This window comes from Helianthus annuus, chromosome 17 (genome assembly GCF_002127325.2).
Source record: "Helianthus annuus cultivar XRQ/B chromosome 17, HanXRQr2.0-SUNRISE, whole genome shotgun sequence".
NCBI classification, from domain to species: Eukaryota; Viridiplantae; Streptophyta; class Magnoliopsida; order Asterales; family Asteraceae; genus Helianthus; species Helianthus annuus.
This window is the reverse complement of record NC_035449.2, coordinates 25349389-25373900: the sequence shown is the minus strand read 5'-3', so window position 1 is coordinate 25373900 and position 24512 is coordinate 25349389. Positions and strand designations below refer to the sequence as shown.

At 40.1% G+C, this 24512-nt stretch overlaps 1 protein-coding gene across 1 annotated transcript; it reads left to right on the top strand.

Moving 5' to 3' along the window:
- The first annotated feature begins 17072 nt into the window (after positions 1–17072).
- LOC110921962 (zinc finger protein CONSTANS-LIKE 1) lies at positions 17073–18613 on the top strand. Its single transcript, XM_022166286.2, has 2 exons — positions 17073–17622; positions 18193–18613. Exons 1-2 carry the CDS (start codon positions 17170–17172, stop codon positions 18415–18417), a joined length of 678 nt encoding a protein of 225 aa, XP_022021978.1. The 5' UTR covers positions 17073–17169; the 3' UTR covers positions 18418–18613.
- Positions 18614–24512: the final 5899 nt, after the last annotated feature.

Genomic DNA, 24512 nt, shown 5'->3' with positions numbered 1-24512 from the left:
TAAAATGCCAAAAACCGCCCGGCCCGACCGCCCATCCAACCCATGATTTTGTTTGTCATTCTCGAAACTGTAATGAACCATTTGGCTTAAATTAGTGTCAAAACCCACTAAATCGAAATATGTCTATGAACACCCTTAGATTTTATACCAACTACTTTTTTTAGTTACTAATTTTTATAAGGAATGTTTATCAACCAATTTTATTGTCATTATTAACTATATGATTACATAAGTTATAAGGAATGTTATCAACCAATTTTGTTGTCATTGTTAACTATATGATTACATAACTAATGAAGAAACAAAATATGACTATGTTTTTACACTTTATTATAGTTAGACCATCCACAATATTAAGTCACATACGTAAATAGTAATAGTCAATGATAGATTGTGTAGTTAGGGCTTTGTATATAATGCTCTACTGTAGCCCTAATCATAACAATCAATACAAATCTCATATGTCAGGAAAGGAATTTTCTCTGATTTATTTCATAATGGTATGGTTTTAGTCATTTTTGGAGATGATGTGGAAGGTTTTGGTGTTTTTCGCTAGAGATGTTTGTGAAGGAGAAGTTCTTGTGTATGAATGACCAAAACTGAAGTATGTGGTGAGAGGGGAGAGAGAAGAGAGAATCGGTTATGACGATTGTAAGTGTGGCAGTAGAGAGTGCATGAAACAATAGAGACCAAGAAGGTGGATGTTTTTGTTATTGTAGGTGCTTTTATAGCCACTAATCCAAGAAATTGTGGATAAAATCAAAACTGTCACAGCATAATTCTTTTATTGCCTGACGACATACATTGCACATAATGTGCTTCACGTTATCACGTAAATTATAACACCGTTTATATCAACTATATGAAAATGTGGACATAAATGAGTACTTGTCAAAGCCCATAGTCTTTGGCCCAATATTGAATTATATTGGGCTCATTCTTTAATTTCAAATCTCAATTGCCAATGGTAGTTTGGTACCGCTAACTCATTAAGCGTGCTCTTTTAATCAAAGTATATTTAAAAAAACATGTCACCAACATTTGTAAGATAAAATACTGGTTTAGAACACAGCCTTTTTCATGAAGTCATAAAATCGAAGAAAATTAGACTTCAAAATTAAGTTAATTATTGTAATAATCATTTATTTAGTTAGTATGAGGTTCATTGGGGAACAGTGGGGAACCGACTCAAACGAACTCCGATTGGACTCATTCCAGCGGCGTTGGAACCGGCTCGTCGAACCCTAACTAGGATCTCTTAACCCTAAATCATAACCCCTAACCCTTAAATATATTAAGGTTTGGCTTTTAGGGTTTAGCTATAGGGTTTAACTTTAGGGTTTTGCTTTAGGGATTAGTGTTTACCTTTAGGGTTTAGGGTTTAGCTTTAGTTTTAGCCTTTAGGGTTTAGCTTTTAGGGTTTATAGTTTAGATTTTACGGTTTAGCTTAGGTTTTAGCTTTATTTTTTGGCTTTAAGGTTTAGAGTTTAGGAGTTAGGATTTAGAGTGTAGGGTTAAGAGATCTTAGTTAGGGTTCGACGGGCCTGTTCCAATGCCGCTGGAATGAGTCCAATCGGAGTTCGTTTGAGTCGGTTCCCCGCTGTTCCCCACTTTTTTAGTGTTCCCCAATTAACCTTCCCGTACTTAGTTATGACTCACATCGTTGCTTAATATTCTTTTACTTAACATAATTTAAATTCTGGTTGCTAACAGAAAAAAGAAATTGATTTTAAGAAAAGGAAAACTAATAAAAGATATAAAGGACAGGCGTACCATTTTCTACCACAGCGGTATGCCACGTTGTTTCAAGCCATGAGAGCTACGGAATCAGATTTATGTCCAAATTCGTGGTTGTTGCCCACCCACGCCATTTGATTCCTTCCTTTCCCACCTTTTGCTCTGTATAAATCTCAAATCATAAATTGGAATCTGTTTTTTTCTAGTAATAATAATAATTGTTTGTTTTTTAAGGATTATTTCAGTTTATCCTACAATATATTATACGGACGATACAAGTGAAGTGTGGACAAATCCCATAGGGATGATTTTTTAAAAGGGTCCCAAACTTTTTTCTAGTTTAGGTACCACCGTAAGTCGATTAATATATTTGAAAAAAGAAAAAATAAAGTTAGTGGTAATTTCAATTTTACTTAGCATACAGGCAAGGACGGATCTAGGCTATTTTTGTGGGTTTCTCGAAACACATTCGGTTTAAAAAAATGGAAAAAAATTAGTGAGAACCTCGTAGGATTTGGTAAAAAAAATAGTGATAATCTACCAAAAGAAACCCACTGGAAAAAGTTCTTAGATCCGCCACTGCATATAAGGCCTTCGAAATCTCAAAAACAGGTGAGATCATGAGTGTTTCATCATACTTTGGCCTCGTGTGGATTCATGGCCATTTTGTCTGTAATGAGTGAGTGAAATTCAAACAAGCATCCATTGCTATTGTTTTTTCAAACTACAAGGTTACAAGAAATACAAACTAGAGTAATCGTAACCTTTTATGTTTACAATTAAGCTCATGGTATCGAAATATTTTGTAAAAAAACTAAGGAAAATGAAAATACGATGAATTATTTGAAGATAATTTTGAGAAAAAAAGGAGATTTGATAATACACGTCAGATAGTCAGAATCTTTATACAACCCACTACACCTCCATGTCAAATGACACGTCAACAGTATGTTGTTCCAACAAATCCTCAAAATATCTTCAGTTGGGACCCACACAGGTAACATTAGACCACACAAAAAATATTGTTTTTAAACCACGAGGAGACGCCTCTTGTTTCCCCACCGTTTGACATGTGGCACTACTCTCTCCCATTTTTGACCACAAGTTTAAGCGGTGGAAATTTCTATAATTCTTTCTTCTTTTCCATAGAAAAAGACCATTGTGCCCCTATTGGCCGTCCATATGTTTTATGCGTGTTTGAGATTATTATTATTATATTATTATATTTTATATTAATAAATAAATTGTGTTGTTTTAAAAACAGTGGATTAAAATAAACATCTCATTCAAATTTTCAAAAACTACGCATTCTTTCCAGTTTCCAAGGAAAGTAATATAATATAACCTTATTCGCACTAAAAAAAATCATTTGTATTGTGTTAGATAAGTTTTTCCTTCTAGACTCGTTGAAAATTCAAATCACATAGACGTTATAGAAGCCCAAAGATAAACATATGTATGTATAGAAAGATATGGAGTAGAGGGATGTCTGAATATTAACTCCAATAAATTTAAAATGAGCCTATCTCACTCTCTATGTTTAACGAGATGTCCTTAAGCTTAGACAAACTCTGACTCATCTCATCTCATTTACATACCTAGCAATAATATCTTCTTATTATTGTTTAGTAAATTCAAATGATTTTAGTGGTAAAAATCAGTTTTATATAAAATCTTAAAAATTAACAATTACTATCATCAGTTTTATGTATATTTGGATATGATCAAAACAAAACATATATTAGAGATGAACATATCGAAAATGCGACAGGCAACATATATTAGAACTCTTCGATTCAGGATGTTATTTTTCTATATAAAAAGAATCAGAACATCAATAAAAATGTAGTACACACATTACAACCAAAAGTGAAGTCTTATAAAGTTTTGTGTAAACTATACCAAAAGATTGACAATTTAAATTTTAAAGTATCATGGCAAAAACAAATGATAGCACCTACAATATTGTGTCTAATAATTATGGTCAATTAAATTCCTATCTACCCTATTGGTGCTTCGCCCCTGTCACATTAAAAATTGAATTGTTGGTGGATCTGGAAGACGTGTAACGAAGTAATCTTCGGGAGTGCAACGGTGGATATAGCGCGAATCATGACAGAAATCAAGTTCAGCTGGAGCATATGGGTAAAAATTTGGGCTAACATGTGTATTCTAGAATGGTCAAATTGGTGCAATTGTGACTTTGTATAATCTATGCATTTGTATGTGTTTTCGTTCGTTGGTTACGGCCGGGTTATAATAAAATCAGCCTTTAAAAAAAAGTTGGCCCCAAAGACGCACCCTCTCTATCCTCCTCTTTTTCATATAACCCCTTTTTCTTCGCAAGGAGAACCATTATCTCTTTACTTCACATCATCTCCTTTCTTTCTTTTTTGAAAAATCTCGAAACCACAATACACTACCAACAATTAGGAGATTCCAAAATAAAATTCTAAATGCTGTATAATGTAATATAAACTAGTGAGATTCCCTCGCGCTTCGCGGCGCGAATTCATTTGGTATTTGGTCGGTTTGTTACGATACCGACATTCACTATAGTAATGAAAAAGAAAACTTTACATCCATCGAAAACAATTGAAACAAATATAGATACCGACACCGATGTTCAGTTGATATGAATTCGGTTTGTTTGTGTTCTATGTTTAATTTTTTCAACATTGGCATATAAACTTTATTGAAAACGGCTATTGTGTTGTTATCGTACCAAACCGAATTGAAACCAACTAAACAACATTTGTAGCGGTATCGATATTTATTTATATTATTTTTGCTTTCGATACACTAAGATCGTATTGCTATCATACCATACTGAACCGAACAATGTCGGTACCGGTATGTATTAATTTTATGGTTTCTAATTTGATAACAAATATCATGCTGCTACCGTAGTGAAACGAACTGAAACCGAATGAACAACGTATTTATTTTTATTGTTTGAACAACAGCGATTCGGTACCGGTATTTATTTTTATTGTTTCTTTCTTTCGATATACTAACAACGTATCGCTAGCGTATCATAACAAACAACATCAATGTTGTTACATGTATTGATTTTTATAGTTTCTGGTTTCAAAACATTTTTGATTTTATACAACTCTGTTTGTGATCATAATGAATATCAGTACCAATACTATCACAATCAGAACCGATCTATACTCTTAAAACAACAGTAGTGTCGGTACCTGATGCGGGTAATGGTCGTTTTGGGGGTTAACCGGGCAGGGTTAACACACTGGTCTCGTCAAGAAGGGTTAATCCCTTCCTCTCGGAGATCGCTGGCTGGGTCACCGGTGGATGATCTCCTGCACAAGGAAACAAGCCGTGACTCGTAACAAGGAGGATGGAGTGGGGGGTGCTCCTTGTTACCACTCTCCGGCGTGAGAATCAGTAGTTTGCTTGGGAAGCAAAGCAAGATAATAGTAGTAGTGAGAGAGTTGTGTAGAGATACCTCAAACCTGGTTTGGGGTCGGTATTTATAGCCGAGGAGTGAAGGAGGAGATTGATGGATGGGCTGACGACGAGCTGCACCGTTGCAGGTGTGTCAGTCTCGCCGGCCGTGGGGGTTACGCCACGTCAGCCCATTGCTTTAATAGCTCTGACAGGGGACTGTCGCCGGCGCCACTTGCCTCGTGGTGTCAGCCACTTGCCTGGCGTGTCAGTCCACTTGCTGGATATGCAGGGTGCGGTGCAAGCCGCATCGCTGCATGCGGTAACGTCTGAAGTTACCGCGTCTCCTACTTGTGATCAAGAAATACGCGAGATGCGGTGTTGGCCGCATCATCGTATGTGGAGACTATTTGCTCGCTTCCCTTGTCGTGACGAAAATGGCCATATGATGCGGTGCCAGCCGCATCGATATGTTCATCTTCTTTCGTACCTGGGTCAAGCTATTCCTCTTCGAACCGAATGGGTTCGAAGGATGTGACCGCATGGGTGCGGTTTGCTTACTGGTAGGGGTTTGTTTGATGCGGGTAATGGTCGTTTTGGGACCATACCCCTTCAAGTCCCCCCAGTCTAGTGTTGCTCCCTTGTGCAAGTTGCACGTGGGAGGAGTACTGGACTTATAGTGTAGGAAGGTAGTGTGGCAGTCTGGAGAAAATTTTAGGCCAGATCAACCTGGTGATCTGGTAAAAAATCCGGCTATGCCTCTTCCGTACCGGTGAAGGGGTTTCGCTTGATGCGAAATTCTCAGCCGTTGCATGTCATCAGGTGGGTTGCCACCTGTTGCTGTGTTGAAGGCCTGTTAGAGACCTTCATAGTAATGCTGCACAAACTTCGAACCAACCTCTTTAATGGTGGTTCGAAGGTTTGCACATATTTTGGACCTCTTGGAGGTGGTTTCTTCTTCGAACCATTTGCCAGAATGGTGCACGAAGAAGAAAAGAAAGACTTGGAAACCGACCTTTGCGGTCGGGTTTGAAAGTTTTGGATGTTGTGTTAGAACTTTGCTCAAGTTCTATGTTCAGCATCCTCTGATGAGATGACCATCCCTTTTTGGTGGGGTGTTCATCTTTGTCTTGATAGCTCTCAAGTAACCGTACGTTCTTTGCGGTTACTTCGTTGCGTCATTGTTGGCCGTGTTTGGTCGAACAATGTGGATCTAACCTATGGGTAAATAAACATGATCATAGGCAAGGGGATGCCCACCGTTGTTTATTCCATGCGATCCGTTGGTAGGTAATCAAAGTCATAGGCAGACTTGTTACCGTGGTCCGTTGGCAGGTAAACAAAGTCATAGGCAGACTTGTTACCGCTGTTCGGACGCTTGCTGCTTGGTAAGTGCTTGTTTAGAGCACGTATATGCGTTCTTTCTGGAGCCACTTACCTTCACGCTCCAATACCGAGTTTACAACGAGGTAGCCTCGTTCGGTGATGTGGAGTGAGCTTTGCGTTTCCGTAGCAACCACTCTGCGGAAGCTATGGTTATGTCTGTAGCTCTTTATGGGTGTCTGCGATGTTGCAGTCCCGTATTCGTTCAAAGTGTGCTTGTTGTACGGATGTAACTCTTGAAGGTTCAGGAGTCAGGGCTGCTGATGTGCGGGCGCGTAGATGCCGTTCCTTCGTTTTCCTGAAGAAGTTGTTCATGCACCCTTTGTGGTTGTGAACCGGACAGGAGGGATTTGACGCTTGAAGAAAAGGAAGGCAATGCGCTTTGTCTGTTCCTGAGATGCGGTTCAGTCCAAAGAACAACACTGGTTCTGAGCATCTGACACATCTGAATGGGTTCATGTGTGTCGCTTCCGCATATTCCACGTGTGCTCGTGAGTGATGCGGAAAAGGTAATATATCCCTTATAGTATAGATAGATATATTTCTACCTATTTTTTATATACCCTAAAAAATAGGTAGAAATATATCTATCTATACTATAAGGGATATATTACCTTTTCCGCATCACTCACGAGCACACGTGGAATATGCGGAAGCGACACACATGAACCCATTCAGATGTGTCAGATGCTCAGAACCAGTGTTGTTCTTTGGACTGAACCGCATCTCAGGAACAGACAAAGCGCATTGCCTTCCTTTTCTTCAAGCGTCAAATCCCTCCTGTCCGGTTCACAACCACAAAGGGTGCATGAACAACTTCTTCAGGAAAACGAAGGAACGGCATCTACGCGCCCGCACATCAGCAGCCCTGACTCCTGAACCTTCAAGAGTTACATCCGTACAACAAGCACACTTTGAACGAATACGGGACTGCAACATCGCAGACACCCATAAAGAGCTACAGACATAACCATAGCTTCCGCAGAGTGGTTGCTACGGAAACGCAAAGCTCACTCCACATCACCGAACGAGGCTACCTCGTTGTAAACTCGGTATTGGAGCGTGAAGGTAAGTGGCTCCAGAAAGAACGCATATACGTGCTCTAAACAAGCACTTACCAAGCAGCAAGCGTCCGAACAGCGGTAACAAGTCTGCCTATGACTTTGTTTACCTGCCAACGGACCACGGTAACAAGTCTGCCTATGACTTTGATTACCTACCAACGGATCGCATGGAATAAACAACGGTGGGCATCCCCTTGCCTATGATCATGTTTATTTACCCATAGGTTAGATCCACATTGTTCGACCAAACACGGCCAACAATGACGCAACGAAGTAACCGCAAAGAACGTACGGTTACTTGAGAGCTATCAAGACAAAGATGAACACCCCACCAAAAAGGGATGGTCATCTCATCAGAGGATGCTGAACATAGAACTTGAGCAAAGTTCTAACACAACATCCAAAACTTTCAAACCCGACCGCAAAGGTCGGTTTCCAAGTCTTTCTTTTCTTCTTCGTGCACCATTCTGGCAAATGGTTCGAAGAAGAAACCACCTCCAAGAGGTCCAAAATATGTGCAAACCTTCGAACCACCATTAAAGAGGTTGGTTCGAAGTTTGTGCAGCATTACTATGAAGGTCTCTAACAGGCCTTCAACACAGCAACAGGTGGCAACCCACCTGATGACATGCAACGGCTGAGAATTTCGCATCAAGCGAAACCCCTTCACCGGTACGGAAGAGGCATAGCCGGATTTTTTACCAGGTCACCAGGTTGATCTGGCCTAAAATTTTCTCCAGACTGCCACACTACCTTCCTACACTATAAGTCCAGTACTCCTCCCACGTGCAACTTGCACAAGGGAGCAACACTAGACTGGGGGGACTTGAAGGGGTATGGTCCCAAAACGACCATTACCCGCATCAAACAAACCCCTACCAGTAAGCAAACCGCACCCATGCGGTCACATCCTTCGAACCCATTCGGTTCGAAGAGGAATAGCTTGACCCAGGTACGAAAGAAGATGAACATATCGATGCGGCTGGCACCGCATCATATGGCCATTTTCGTCACGACAAGGGAAGCGAGCAAATAGTCTCCACATACGATGATGCGGCCAACACCGCATCTCGCGTATTTCTTGATCACAAGTAGGAGACGCGGTAACTTCAGACGTTACCGCATGCAGCGATGCGGCTTGCACCGCACCCTGCATATCCAGCAAGTGGACTGACACGCCAGGCAAGTGGCTGACACCACGAGGCAAGTGGCGCCGGCGACAGTCCCCTGTCAGAGCTATTAAAGCAATGGGCTGACGTGGCGTAACCCCCACGGCCGGCGAGACTGACACACCTGCAACGGTGCAGCTCGTCGTCAGCCCATCCATCAATCTCCTCCTTCACTCCTCGGCTATAAATACCGACCCCAAACCAGGTTTGAGGTATCTCTACACAACTCTCTCACTACTACTATTATCTTGCTTTGCTTCCCAAGCAAACTACTGATTCTCACGCCGGAGAGTGGTAACAAGGAGCACCCCCCACTCCATCCTCCTTGTTACGAGTCACGGCTTGTTTCCTTGTGCAGGAGATCATCCACCGGTGACCCAGCCAGCGATCTCCGAGAGGAAGGGATTAACCCTTCTTGACGAGACTAGTGTGTTAACCCTGCCCGGTTAACCATTGTTTCATCATTGGCGCCAATGATGAAACAATGGTTAACCGGGCAGGGTTAACACACTGGTCTCGTCAAGAAGGGTTAATCCCTTCCTCTCGGAGATCGCTGGCTGGGTCACCGGTGGATGATCTCCTGCACAAGGAAACAAGCCGTGACTCGTAACAAGGAGGATGGAGTGGGGGGTGCTCCTTGTTACCACTCTCCGGCGTGAGAATCAGTAGTTTGCTTGGGAAGCAAAGCAAGATAATAGTAGTAGTGAGAGAGTTGTGTAGAGATACCTCAAACCTGGTTTGGGGTCGGTATTTATAGCCGAGGAGTGAAGGAGGAGATTGATGGATGGGCTGACGACGAGCTGCACCGTTGCAGGTGTGTCAGTCTCGCCGGCCGTGGGGGTTACGCCACGTCAGCCCATTGCTTTAATAGCTCTGACAGGGGACTGTCGCCGGCGCCACTTGCCTCGTGGTGTCAGCCACTTGCCTGGCGTGTCAGTCCACTTGCTGGATATGCAGGGTGCGGTGCAAGCCGCATCGCTGCATGCGGTAACGTCTGAAGTTACCGCGTCTCTTACTTGTGATCAAGAAATACGCGAGATGCGGTGTTGGCCGCATCATCGTATGTGGAGACTATTTGCTCGCTTCCCTTGTCGTGACGAAAATGGCCATATGATGCGGTGCCAGCCGCATCGATATGTTCATCTTCTTTCGTACTTGGGTCAAGCTATTCCTCTTCGAACCGAATGGGTTCGAAGGATGTGACCGCATGGGTGCGGTTTGCTTACTGGTAGGGGTTTGTTTGATGCGGGTAATGGTCGTTTTGGGACCATACCCCTTCAAGTCCCCCCAGTCTAGTGTTGCTCCCTTGTGCAAGTTGCACGTGGGAGGAGTACTGGACTTATGGTGTAGGAAGGTAGTGTGGCAGTCTGGAGAAAATTTTAGGCCAGATCAACCTGGTGATCTGGTAAAAAATCCGGCTATGCCTCTTCCGTACCGGTGAAGGGGTTTCGCTTGATGCGAAATTCTCAGCCGTTGCATGTCATCAGGTGGGTTGCCACCTGTTGCTGTGTTGAAGGCCTGTTAGAGACCTTCATAGTAATGCTGCACAAACTTCGAACCAACCTCTTTGATGGTGGTTCGAAGGTTTGCACATATTTTGGACCTCTTGGAGGTGGTTTCTTCTTCGAACCATTTGCCAGAATGGTGCACGAAGAAGAAAAGAAAGACTTGGAAACCGACCTTTGCGGTCGGGTTTGAAAGTTTTGGATGTTGTGTTAGAACTTTGCTCAAGTTCTATGTTCAGCATCCTCTGATGAGATGACCATCCCTTTTTGGTGGGGTGTTCATCTTTGTCTTGATAGCTCTCAAGTAACCGTACGTTCTTTGCGGTTACTTCGTTGCGTCATTGTTGGCCGTGTTTGGTCGAACAATGTGGATCTAACCTATGGGTAAATAAACATGATCATAGGCAAGGGGATGCCCACCGTTGTTTATTGCATGCGATCCGTTGGTAGGTAATCAAAGTCCTAAGCAGACTTGTTACCGCGGTCCGTTGGCAGGTAAACAAAGTCATAGGCAGACTTGTTACCGCGGTCCGTTGGCAGGTAAACAAAGTCATAGGCAGACTTGTTACCGCTGTTCGGACGCTTGCTGCTTGGTAAGTGCTTGTTTAGAGCACGTATATGCGTTCTTTCTGGAGCCACTTACCTTCACGCTCCAATACCGAGTTTACAACGAGGTAGCCTCGTTCGGTGATGTGGAGTGAGCTTTGCGTTTCCGTAGCAACCACTCTGCGGAAGCTATGGTTATGTCTGTAGCTCTTTATGGGTGTCTGCGATGTTGCAGTCCCGTATTCGTTCAAAGTGTGCTTGTTGTACGGATGTAACTCTTGAAGGTTCAGGAGTCAGGGCTGCTGATGTGCGGGCGCGTAGATGCCGTTCCTTCGTTTTCCTGAAGAAGTTGTTCATGCACCCTTTGTGGTTGTGAACCGGACAGGAGGGATTTGACGCTTGAAGAAAAGGAAGGCAATGCGCTTTGTCTGTTCCTGAGATGCGGTTCAGTCCAAAGAACAACACTGGTTCTGAGCATCTGACACATCTGAATGGGTTCATGTGTGTCGCTTCCGCATATTCCACGTGTGCTCGTGAGTGATGCGGAAAAGGTAATATATCCCTTATAGTATAGATAGATATATTTCTACCACGGTGGGCGCCAATGATGAAACAATGGTTAACCGGGCAGGGTTAACACACTGGTCTCGTCAAGAAGGGTTAATCCCTTCCTCTCGGAGATCGCTGGCTGGGTCACCGGTGGATGATCTCCTGCACAAGGAAACAAGCCGTGACTCGTAACAAGGAGGATGGAGTGGGGGGTGCTCCTTGTTACCACTCTCCGGCGTGAGAATCAGTAGTTTGCTTGGGAAGCAAAGCAAGATAATAGTAGTAGTGAGGGAGTTGTGTAGAGATACCTCAAACCTGGTTTGGGGTCGGTATTTATAGCCGAGGAGTGAAGGAGGAGATTGATGGATGGGCTGACGACGAGCTGCACCGTTGCAGGTGTGTCAGTCTCGCCGGCCGTGGGGGTTACGCCACGTCAGCCCATTGCTTTAATAGCTCTGACAGGGGACTGTCGCCGGCGCCACTTGCCTCGTGGTGTCAGCCACTTGCCTGGCGTGTCAGTCCACTTGCTGGATATGCAGGGTGCGGTGCAAGCCGCATCGCTGCATGCGGTAACGTCTGAAGTTACCGCGTCTCTTACTTGTGATCAAGAAATACGCGAGATGCGGTGTTGGCCGCATCATCGTATGTGGAGACTATTTGCTCGCTTCCCTTGTCGTGACGAAAATGGCCATATGATGCGGTGCCAGCCGCATCGATATGTTCATCTTCTTTCGTACTTGGGTCAAGCTATTCCTCTTCGAACCGAATGGGTTCGAAGGATGTGACCGCATGGGTGCGGTTTGCTTACTGGTAGGGGTTTGTTTGATGCGGGTAATGGTCGTTTTGGGACCATACCCCTTCAAGTCCCCCCAGTCTAGTGTTGCTCCCTTGTGCAAGTTGCACGTGGGAGGAGTACTGGACTTATGGTGTAGGAAGGTAGTGTGGCAGTCTGGAGAAAATTTTAGGCCAGATCAACCTGGTGATCTGGTAAAAAATCCGGCTATGCCTCTTCCGTACCGGTGAAGGGGTTTCGCTTGATGCGAAATTCTCAGCCGTTGCATGTCATCAGGTGGGTTGCCACCTGTTGCTGTGTTGAAGGCCTGTTAGAGACCTTCATAGTAATGCTGCACAAACTTCGAACCAACCTCTTTGATGGTGGTTCGAAGGTTTGCACATATTTTGGACCTCTTGGAGGTGGTTTCTTCTTCGAACCATTTGCCTGAATGGTGCACGAAGAAGAAAAGAAAGACTTGGAAACCGACCTTTGCGGTCGGGTTTGAAAGTTTTGGATGTTGTGTTAGAACTTTGCTCAAGTTCTATGTTCAGCATCCTCTGATGAGATGACCATCCCTTTTTGGTGGGGTGTTCATCTTTGTCTTGATAGCTCTCAAGTAACCGTACGTTCTTTGCGGTTACTTCGTTGCGTCATTGTTGGCCGTGTTTGGTCGAACAATGTGGATCTAACCTATGGGTAAATAAACATGATCATAGGCAAGGGGATGCCCACCGTTGTTTATTGCATGCGATCCGTTGGTAGGTAATCAAAGTCCTAAGCAGACTTGTTACCGCGGTCCGTTGGCAGGTAAACAAAGTCATAGGCAGACTTGTTACCGCGGTCCGTTGGCAGGTAAACAAAGTCATAGGCAGACTTGTTACCGCTGTTCGGACGCTTGCTGCTTGGTAAGTGCTTGTTTAGAGCACGTATATGCGTTCTTTCTGGAGCCACTTACCTTCACGCTCCAATACCGAGTTTACAACGAGGTAGCCTCGTTCGGTGATGTGGAGTGAGCTTTGCGTTTCCGTAGCAACCACTCTGCGGAAGCTATGGTTATGTCTGTAGCTCTTTATGGGTGTCTGCGATGTTGCAGTCCCGTATTCGTTCAAAGTGTGCTTGTTGTACGGATGTAACTCTTGAAGGTTCAGGAGTCAGGGCTGCTGATGTGCGGGCGCGTAGATGCCGTTCCTTCGTTTTCCTGAAGAAGTTGTTCATGCACCCTTTGTGGTTGTGAACCGGACAGGAGGGATTTGACGCTTGAAGAAAAGGAAGGCAATGCGCTTTGTCTGTTCCTGAGATGCGGTTCAGTCCAAAGAACAACACTGGTTCTGAGCATCTGACACATCTGAATGGGTTCATGTGTGTCGTTTCCGCATATTCCACGTGTGCTCGTGAGTGATGCGGAAAAGGTAATATATCCCTTATAGTATAGATAGATATATTTCTACCTATTTTTTAGGGTATATCTATCTATACTATAAGGGATATATTACCTTTTCCGCATCACTCACGAGCACACGTGGAATATGCGGAAACGACACACATGAACCCATTCAGATGTGTCAGATGCTCAGAACCAGTGTTGTTCTTTGGACTGAACCGCATCTCAGGAACAGACAAAGCGCATTGCCTTCCTTTTCTTCAAGCTTCAAATCCCTCCTGTCCGGTTCACAACCACAAAGGGTGCATGAACAACTTCTTCAGGAAAACGAAGGAACGGCATCTACGCGCCCGCACATCAGCAGCCCTGACTCCTGAACCTTCAAGAGTTACATCCGTACAACAAGCACACTTTGAACGAATACGGGACTGCAACATCGCAGACACCCATAAAGAGCTACAGACATAACCATAGCTTCCGCAGAGTGGTTGCTACGGAAACGCAAAGCTCACTCCACATCACCGAACGAGGCTACCTCGTTGTAAACTCGGTATTGGAGCGTGAAGGTAAGTGGCTCCAGAAAGAACGCATATACGTGCTCTAAACAAGCACTTACCAAGCAGCAAGCGTCCGAACAGCGGTAACAAGTCTGCCTATGACTTTGTTTACCTGCCAACGGACCGCGGTAACAAGTCTGCCTATGACTTTGTTTACCTGCCAACGGACCGCGGTAACAAGTCTGCTTAGGACTTTGATTACCTACCAACGGATCGCATGGAATAAACAACGGTGGGCATCCCCTTGCCTATGATCATGTTTATTTACCCATAGGTTAGATCCACATTGTTCGACCAAACACGGCCAACAATGACGCAACGAAGTAACCGCAAAGAACGTACGGTTACTTGAGAGCTATCAAGACAAAGATGAACACCCCACCAAAAAGGGATGGTCATCTCATCAGAGGATGCTGAACATAGAACTTGAGCAAAGTTCTAACACAACATCCAAAACTTTCAAACCCGACCGCAAAGGTCGGTTTCCAAGTCTTTCTTTTCTTCTTCGTGCACCATTCTGGCAAATGGTTCGAAGAAGAAACCACCTCCAAGAGGTCCAAAATATGTGCAAACCTTCGAACCACCATCAAAGAGGTTGGTTCGAAGTTTGTGCAGCATTACTATGAAGGTCTCTAACAGGCCTTCAACACAGCAACAGGTGGCAACCCACCTGATGACATGCAACGGCTGAGAATTTCGCATCAAGCGAAACCCCTTCACCGGTACGGAAGAGGCATAGCCGGATTTTTTACCAGATCACCAGGTTGATCTGGCCTAAAATTTTCTCCAGACTGCCACACTACCTTCCTACACCATAAGTCCAGTACTCCTCCCACGTGCAACTTGCACAAGGGAGCAACACTAGACTGGGGGGACTTGAAGGGGTATGGTCCCAAAACGACCATTACCCGCATCAAACAAACCCCTACCAGTAAGCAAACCGCACCCATGCGGTCACATCCTTCGAACCCATTCGGTTCGAAGAGGAATAGCTTGACCCAAGTACGAAAGAAGATGAACATATCGATGCGGCTGGCACCGCATCATATGGCCATTTTCGTCACGACAAGGGAAGCGAGCAAATAGTCTCCACATACGATGATGCGGCCAACACCGCATCTCGCGTATTTCTTGATCACAAGTAAGAGACGCGGTAACTTCAGACGTTACCGCATGCAGCGATGCGGCTTGCACCGCACCCTGCATATCCAGCAAGTGGACTGACACGCCAGGCAAGTGGCTGACACCACGAGGCAAGTGGCGCCGGCGACAGTCCCCTGTCAGAGCTATTAAAGCAATGGGCTGACGTGGCGTAACCCCCACGGCCGGCGAGACTGACACACCTGCAACGGTGCAGCTCGTCGTCAGCCCATCCATCAATCTCCTCCTTCACTCCTCGGCTATAAATACCGACCCCAAACCAGGTTTGAGGTATCTCTACACAACTCTCTCACTACTACTATTATCTTGCTTTGCTTCCCAAGCAAACTACTGATTCTCACGCCGGAGAGTGGTAACAAGGAGCACCCCCCACTCCATCCTCCTTGTTACGAGTCACGGCTTGTTTCCTTGTGCAGGAGATCATCCACCGGTGACCCAGCCAGCGATCTCCGAGAGGAAGGGATTAACCCTTCTTGACGAGACTAGTGTGTTAACCCTGCCCGGTTAACCATTGTTTCATCAGTACCGGTGTTCGTTTTTATTGTATTCGGTCGATGTAAAACACGTGTTGATTTCTATACAGAATGCATGAATCCTACTGATACTATAACGAACCGAATTGTTACCAATCCGATGCCCGCGGTAACATACCATCACAATGCGCGGGCAAATAACTTGGAATATTAAAAAATAAATAAACATAGATGCGGATTTAAAAAGTTAACGAACATAAGTTTTTACTAAAAAATCAAATTGAACGTTAAATAAAATATTATTGATAAAAAATTAAAAAACAAATAAGAATTATGAATTACCATTTATTACCAAAAATCAAATAAATAATAAATAAAATTTTACTAAAAAATAAATAAAAAACAAATAGTTAAAAAAATAAAACACTATTCATCACCATTTCATATTCATATGTATAAATATAAATACAAACATTCATATATACGAGCTTCATAAGTTATGAGAGAATTATTATTGAGTTAATAAATCAGTCTTATTAAAATAAAACTTGCTAACTACAAAGTTTAAGGAATCATGTGCTTTAGCCTTTAAAAATGTGTGGATCTCATCTCAGAGTGTCCTTGCTTTAAGATTTTGGGTTACGAGATTTAAAGTAATAATAGTATGTAGAGATAAGCAAATGGTATCAAATCGATACTGGTATCGAATTTATCAAACTGAAATATTTTTGGTACTGATTTGGTACTTGTTTTTGAAGTTTTCGGTACCGGTTCAATACCGGTATTTATTTACCGAAATCTTCACTCAAATACCGGTCTCGAACCGTACCGTACCGAATATTATATCTTTATATACTTCTTATTTTTGGAATTCTTTATAAAATAAGTTTACCCATGTCATCAAAACTTAAATAAGAGTTAATTGTCATTTTTCCCTATAGTTTGTTCAATTATGTCAGTTCAGACCAAATTCCAAATGTGTACCATTTATGTTCCTGACTTTCTTGAAACATGCAAGTTCCATCCAAAAAAACATGAGTTAACTGTCATTTTCGTCCTTGTGGTTTGTCTAATTATTCGATTCAACCTTACTTTTTTTATAAAACTGACATTTTTCAAGAATGTTATAGACAAAAATAATACAAATTTGAAATTTCGTCTAAACTGACATAATTGGACAAACACAAGTACAAAATGTCAGTTAGCTCCTTAGATAATAAAAAACTAGCTTTTCTTTATTTTTGTTGATACACAAAAAGAAGATAGTGGCATTTTCGTTAATTCAAGTCGAACCAAGGGCGAATAGTAGAAACCAAAACTAGTTGCCCTTTTTGCTGTTGGTATAACATCCCATCGTCTCTCCTTTTTTTCACCTCTCCCTCATTTCATTTCATTCCCTGAGCCTTTGAGTATTCATCAAGAAGAGAGAGTTTAAGATCTACGTTTGTTAAACAAATCAAAATGAAAACCTGCGAGCTTTGCAAATCTGCAGCCAAGATCTACTGCGACTCAGACCAGGCTAGCTTATGCTGGACCTGCGACAATAAAGTCCATTCTGCAAACTTCCTTGTAGCAAGGCACTCCAGAAGCCTTCTGTGTCGCAAGTGTCAGTCTACGACACCGTGGACGGCCTCGGGCGAAAAACTCGGGCCGTCCGCGGTGTCGATTTGTGAAAAGTGTGTTGTTGACGCTACTGCATACAAAGAAGAAGATGATGAATATGAGGTGGATGAAGATAGTGAAAATGAGATAGATGTTGATGATGAAGAAGAAGATAGTGATAATCAGGTGGTGCCGTTGAGTTTTACCCCACCTCCGCCTGCAAGTTCTTCCAGCTGTTGTGATTATTCTGGTGGTGGTGATAGTGTTTTGGTGAAGCGAAAGCGTGAGAATGTACCAGATCTGTCCTCTGAGGTTAGATCATTTTCTATTTTTTTATGAAATTTTGTCTATGTTTTATGAACAGAAATCGTTGCTAGAACCTATTTTTGTAAATACTTTTTTTATTTTTTAGTAAATGATTTGTTAACAGAAGTCATTGCCGGAACTATGCTATTTTTGTGAATAATTTTGTAGGAATTGTTGCTATTTTAGAGATGAATCATGATGATTATCATACTCACTAAATCCCACCTATAGCAAAGAGTTTGACGAGGGTAAGCTGTAGACAGTCTTACCTCTATCCGTTAGGAATAGAGAGGCTGCTTCAAGTTTTGGACATAACACATAACAGTCAGCAATTAAGACAAAGACCGATTAGTGCTGTACTCCCATGTCTTTCGGCTATCAACATCACCACACTAGACATGATTAACCATCCCTTTTTTAACGTTATTTTCACTAGTGCACTTTCACTTTAGCTCCCCGCCCAACATTATATGCCCATACAGCCAGCGGGGCGTTATTTTTAGACATGAATATGTATTTTTTTTTAAGCTCTAATTCCAAAATTGATATGCTGAATTATTTTTCTTTTGAATTCAGGATGACTGTTTATCTGTGCAAAGAAACCATCGTGTGGTGTCTGTGGAGTCATCTGAAGCAATTGAAGGTAATCGAGGGACATTATATCATTTTCTTCCTTTAAGTTCTGAGGCGATGGGCGAGAAAACGAAGATGATGTCAAGCGAGAACAAGAACAAGACTGAATCGGTTGTTGGCGGATGTAAAGGAACAAGAGTTGTGGTAGACTTAAACTCGGATTGTTAGTAGTTGTAGATGGAAAGAAAAGGAGGAATGTTGTCTTAATTAACATAACAATACCAGAATATTAGATGGACATAACCATGGTTTTATTAGAGTTATCGGTAGGGATTTGATGAAAGAAAACAAATATCTTGATTATGATTTATCATCTGTATTTTTTTTATTGGAATTTGTTAGTAGTGATGTTTGGTTTGTCGCTTGTTGAATCTGACTTTTGACTTTCTACAAGTCAATTTCTTCGTCCTCAACTCGTTCTTGACGTGTTTTATCAAATACACTTGATCTAGACATCATGATAATTTGCAATCTTGTTTTATACTAAGGTTAGTGATGACCGGTTATTTGAGTACTTGACTAAGTAATAATAATTTTTTATTTAGTTAGGTATGATATCAAGTGATACTTGTATTAACTATTGAACCTCAAATCGCAACAGTTTAAGTATATTGAAACCAAATTAGTATATCACTTGTATATCTTGGGTTTGTTAAAGTTATTTAAAAGAAAATGAAATATCTCATTTATTTGTGTGGAATACACGGTCATTCAAAACTTATGATTATGTTAAAACTTCAAAGGTCCTGAGCCGAAGAGGCTTCCAAGTGTAGAGGCCTTGTTGAAATTTTGTATTTCGCCTTATTGAAGTATATTTGTAAGTTGTTTCGGATATGCATAATTGATGAAAAGATGTATAGAAATGACCATCGACCAGAATCCAATTATCAGTGGCAAGTCGCTACTGATCATCGGAGGTAAATGTGGTCAACAACTTAGGTCATCAATGAGTGGTGGTGGTGGTGGTGATGGTAGCGACAACTAAGCCTGAGTGGTAACTGAGCCTAAGTGGAAACTTATTAATCATCAGTAACTGAGTTACCGTATATTGAGTCTAAAGTGACGATTTCCAACTAATGTAACTGTTCAACTGTCAATGATTATAACCGCCAACTAAAAAGTTATGACAGTTTGCTCCATATATAGAGTATGTATTTGGTCTAATTCTGGTTCGTTGTTTCATAACAGATTGATTATGAATAGTGAGTGATTCTTGCGTTACTCTTTGAGTTATCCGATTGAGCTTTTGAGAAACCACCGAAAAAATTCAATATGAAAGTGTCCTACACGATATATACACGGATATTTCCGTATCTAAAAATTAGGAAACCTACGATTCAGACAAAGCTTCATAAAAATATGACATGACTCGTAAAAAAAATCAACAAATATACAACAATAAAGATAAATCGAAAAAACTTATTCTATGAAACAATAAAATGTCATCCATCCAACAACCGTGGTTTCTGGTGATCAAATGATTTGATTTTGATATGTGGGTGACGGGTGGTTTGGTGTGAGCCACCCGCGAGTGTTGCGTGTCAGTTGTGTTAGCCGCTCACGCCCATAGCATGTCCAATTAAACCCCTATGTCAGGCCCCGGACCCCCCCACCTTTACTTTACTCCATTCTTAATTTCAAACCAGAATTTGAATTTTATGGCTAATATTGCTCTTATATAAAATATCTTAATTTAATGTGTTTAACATTTTAATTTGTTTTTTTCACATTACACTCTTTTAACATATCACAATCATATGTTTTAATTTTATATCTTTAAAGGAATAATTTAGCTTTTAATGAATACATTTCAAGCATTTACACTATTTAATAAAGAACTTTTTATGAACATGAATGGAAGGCTACACCACCCCTTGTATGATCGATCATGGTTTGCATGGATTAAACCATAGCAACCATGATCCTCCTTTCCATTTTTCAAGAATCATTTTTTTTCTTTAGACAAAGACAAATTAAAATAAATAAGCGGCTAGTGGTTTGGGTCATGACCACACTCTTAGGGTAGTCGTTTTGAATGATGGATTAGAGGTGTATTACATGACACTGACATGGAGGGTCACGATGATCATAAGGGTGATGACCACACCATATAGCCTTATTTTGTGTGATTGTTCATGACAAGGCATTATATGTTGGATCTTATATTTTTGGTAATAGGATCTTATATTTTTGTTAAAACTTATTTAGTATTGTATTTGTGGCAATCTTGTTAGATTTTAATATTATGTTTTTGGTGATTATTAGGCTATAGGGTGTGGTCATGATCCTCATGACCACCATGACCCTCCATGTTAGTGCCATGTAACTAATCTTTAATCCACCATCCAAAACCACTATCCTAAGGGTATGGTCATGACCCAAACTATTAGCCCCTTATTTATTATCTTTGTCTAAACAAAAAGGAAATGATTTGTTGAAAAATGGAAAGGAGGACCATGGTTGCCATGGTTTAATCCATGCAAACCATGGTGGATCAATCAAAGGGGTGGTGTAGCCTTCCATTCATGTTCCTAGGTGGCAAATCATGTTCCAACCATGATCCCCACACCCTATAGCCTTAGGCTATGAGTTGTAGTCATAATAAATGGTCAACATCACCCTCCACGTCAGCGTTATGTTACCTCACCCTTATCCACCATCCTATATGGTGTAGACCATGACCCCCACAATCATCCCCCGTCAATCATAATCTCCTAATTAATCGAAAGGGGGTCATAATTGTTATGAATTAAACCATACGAATCTCCATGATTTGCACAAGAGATGGTGTAGCGGTGGTTCCATAGTCCTACATGCCGATCCATGACCCAAACCACTATCCACATACCCCATAACTTGGTGTTTAACCTTAACTAGACAAGATCCACCACTTAGGCCGATGAATATCGAGCCATCGTGGAATGTCGATGAGGCCCTCTTTGAGCGGGTTGATGACAAGGCTCTTCACATAAAAAGCAAACGACTTTCAAACTCACGATGGAATTAGAGTGTTAAAATGAGATAATTCAATGATAATTCAATTTAGTTGTAAGTAAGTTGATAATTATATATTTATCTAAATAGTAAGCTTATGTATATGTATTTTCTTCTTGATTCTTGATCTAAAACTACTTAGAGATTATCAAAAGACTATGTGACCAATAAAATTAAAATCATTTATATGCAAGGAGATTGATTTGCAAATGGTGGATTTAATGGATGAAATATGATTTTTTTTTTCTTATTAATATAATAAGGTTTTTTTATAAATCATGTCAAGGTTTCAATTTAAAAGGTATAAATAATAGTTAAAAGTATGTTTGATTTGCAACCTTAGAAAATGTAGTGGGTGAGATTAAATAATATTACTGTCAACGCTAGTTATAAAGTTTGCTGAATTATGGATGGATGAGTCTTAATGCTTTTCATATATTAATAAAAAAAAACCTTCTGCCCGATATTCTTATGATGCCTCCTTCCAACTTCCCAACGATCAAGATATTTGTTTATTTAAATAGTTACAAGTGTAAACACGATTAGTAGTATCAAATGACTTTCAAAGAATATAATATATATTTGTATTGATTTTATCAATATCGTATTTTAGAAACAATTAAAAATAAAAGGCTACGGTTAATAGGAAGATTGAGTTAAGATTGGTTCCGATACAAACCATATTTATCCTACAAACCGTAAGAATAGATCTTAGCACTTAAAAAAGTTAAATTAGCACATACCAAAACAATACATACGTAAAAGTGGCACTTTTGAATTATATTAGCACATGAAAATTAATCAACATAATTGATTTTAGCACATATTTGAATGATATCAGCACTTTTCTTAATCAGCATATTGAAAACAAAAAAAAAATCCAAATGAAAAATTAATTGTTTGTTAGCATATTTATAGGGAATTCAATATAATTGATATTATTTAAAACATTATTTTATCATTTCTCTATAATTTGTTGGATGTCATGTGACACTTTTTAATTGGTTCTTACAGTCTGTATGCGAAATGTAGTTTGTATTTGATCCTACTCCAGATTGAGTTTATTCATAATTTTTTTCTACGTTTAAGTTTTATATACAAATTAACAATATCTATTACTATTTATAAATATATATTATATTATTATAAATATAACTTTGAGTTATATAATCATTAAAAGTATAATTTTAAAGGTTTTCAACTAGTTCCGTCAATTTGGTAATTTTTTTTTTCTTTTTTTGGTGTTTCGTTGAGTAAAGTCATTTTAAGTAAAGTAGTTGGGAAGAATTTAAGAAGGAGAAAATAGAAAAATTGAAAAGAAAAACAAAGATTGAGTGGAGAAAGATGGTTGGAGATATGTGTGGCCATAGGCTCAACAACTTGAAAAATACAAAATGATTTATTAAAGATTCTATGGTTGATATTTGAGGTTGTGTGATAATGACCTTTATTTTTTTAAATGATAACGACAACTTATATTCAAAGGAATCAAAGTGATGCATCGTGGACAAAACTCCTGCTTCCTTTCTTGCTTCACAAATGTATATTTCATCCATATGTTTGTTTATTTTATTCAATATAATAACAATAACAATAATAGAGTAGTATTATTTTATCAACCCTTAATCCATTAAATTATTGCCTAATTAATTGTTTTTTTTTATTATTAAGCATGGACAATGAATCAGGAAATAGTAAAAGTTTATATAATACTATTATAGTCCCGCGTAGAATAAGACTATGTGTAATGGGGTGCGACATCCCCTGGATTTGAGCCATGGCGCCCCATAGTGCCGGCCCACACCAAAACAGGGGGCGCTATGGGAGAGAAATTTGGAGTCTCCGTGATCTATATCGCGGCGCTAGGAGAGAAGATTTTCAAATGTCTTGATATTATTTCATGTAATCATCCCCAATTTCAGCTGCTATTTGCTCAGATTTTTTGGGTTTTTTTTTAAGATTTATGATCTGTAAGTTCAAATTCAAGATACCCATTTGTTTGTTTGTTGTGCAAGAAATTGTGGATAGTTGAGATTTTTTTTCATTTGGGTTTTGTGGGTTTCTAAGAAGTTTTTTAATTATTTTTACAATATGTAATTAATGAAAAAAATATTTAGATAACCTATAAACTTATTCGTCGTTATTTTGTTATACAATTCATCCATCTTACCTCACGTATAATTCAAAAATTATTGGGTCATATTAATAAATGGTTGGGTTATATTGTTAACATATAAGTTTTCAAATAATTGATGATCATGTAATATGGTTTAAATATGAAAAATATCTGAACTTATATTTGAGATTATATTTGATCCTTCTCCATAGCAACTCCAGTTTGTTTCAAACATATCATAAAGTCTAAGTAAACTTCAATTTTCGTCCATGTAGTTTGCTGAGTTTAACACTATTAGTCCAATAGTTTAAAAATTGCATTCATCATCCAATAGTTTGCATATTCTAACACTTCTAATCCACCACTCTAACAGCCATCCAATAGAGTGGTGGACTAGAAGTGTTATCATCTAATAGAGTGGTGGACTAGAAGTGTTAGAATATGCAAACTATTGGATGAATAAATGCAATTTTTAAACTATTGGACTAATAGTGTTAAAATCAGCACCACAAGGACGAAAATTAACGTTTACTCTAAAGTCTATCATAAAACTTAAAAATTCATAGATTTTGCTTTTTTTAACTTAATTCAAAAATATCATTATCATTATAGACGTAATAATAAAAAAATAACAAAAATATGTTTTTTAGTTAGATTTAATTAAAAAATATCATTATCTTGGAATGAGCTATATACACTTTAGCAAAATTTTGGAATGAGCTATATACATGTATCCAAAAAGATCATGCATCCAACGTCTCACTATGGATTATTTTGGAGTGAGCTATGTACACTTTAGCAAAATCCTTTGTACTATAATTTAACCCATTCACAAAGTACTATCAACTGCTTCAAAAAACATGTTTTCCACATTAGAGTGACAACTGAAGAATTTGTGATTATTTGTTTAGATGGTGTATATGATGGGCTATCGCATAGAGCCCATGTTTTAGAGTAGGAACAATTTTTGTATTTTTCTCGTTTAAGTTCCATAGGTTGATTAACATATATATAAATTTCATTTATAAATTTACCAGTAACTTTATGTTCTTAATAGGGTCCAATAAGTATTTAACTATCTACCATTAGCCCCTTAATTAATTAATCATTTAAGCTGAATACTTAATACCCTTTCGATCATTTTAATTATTAG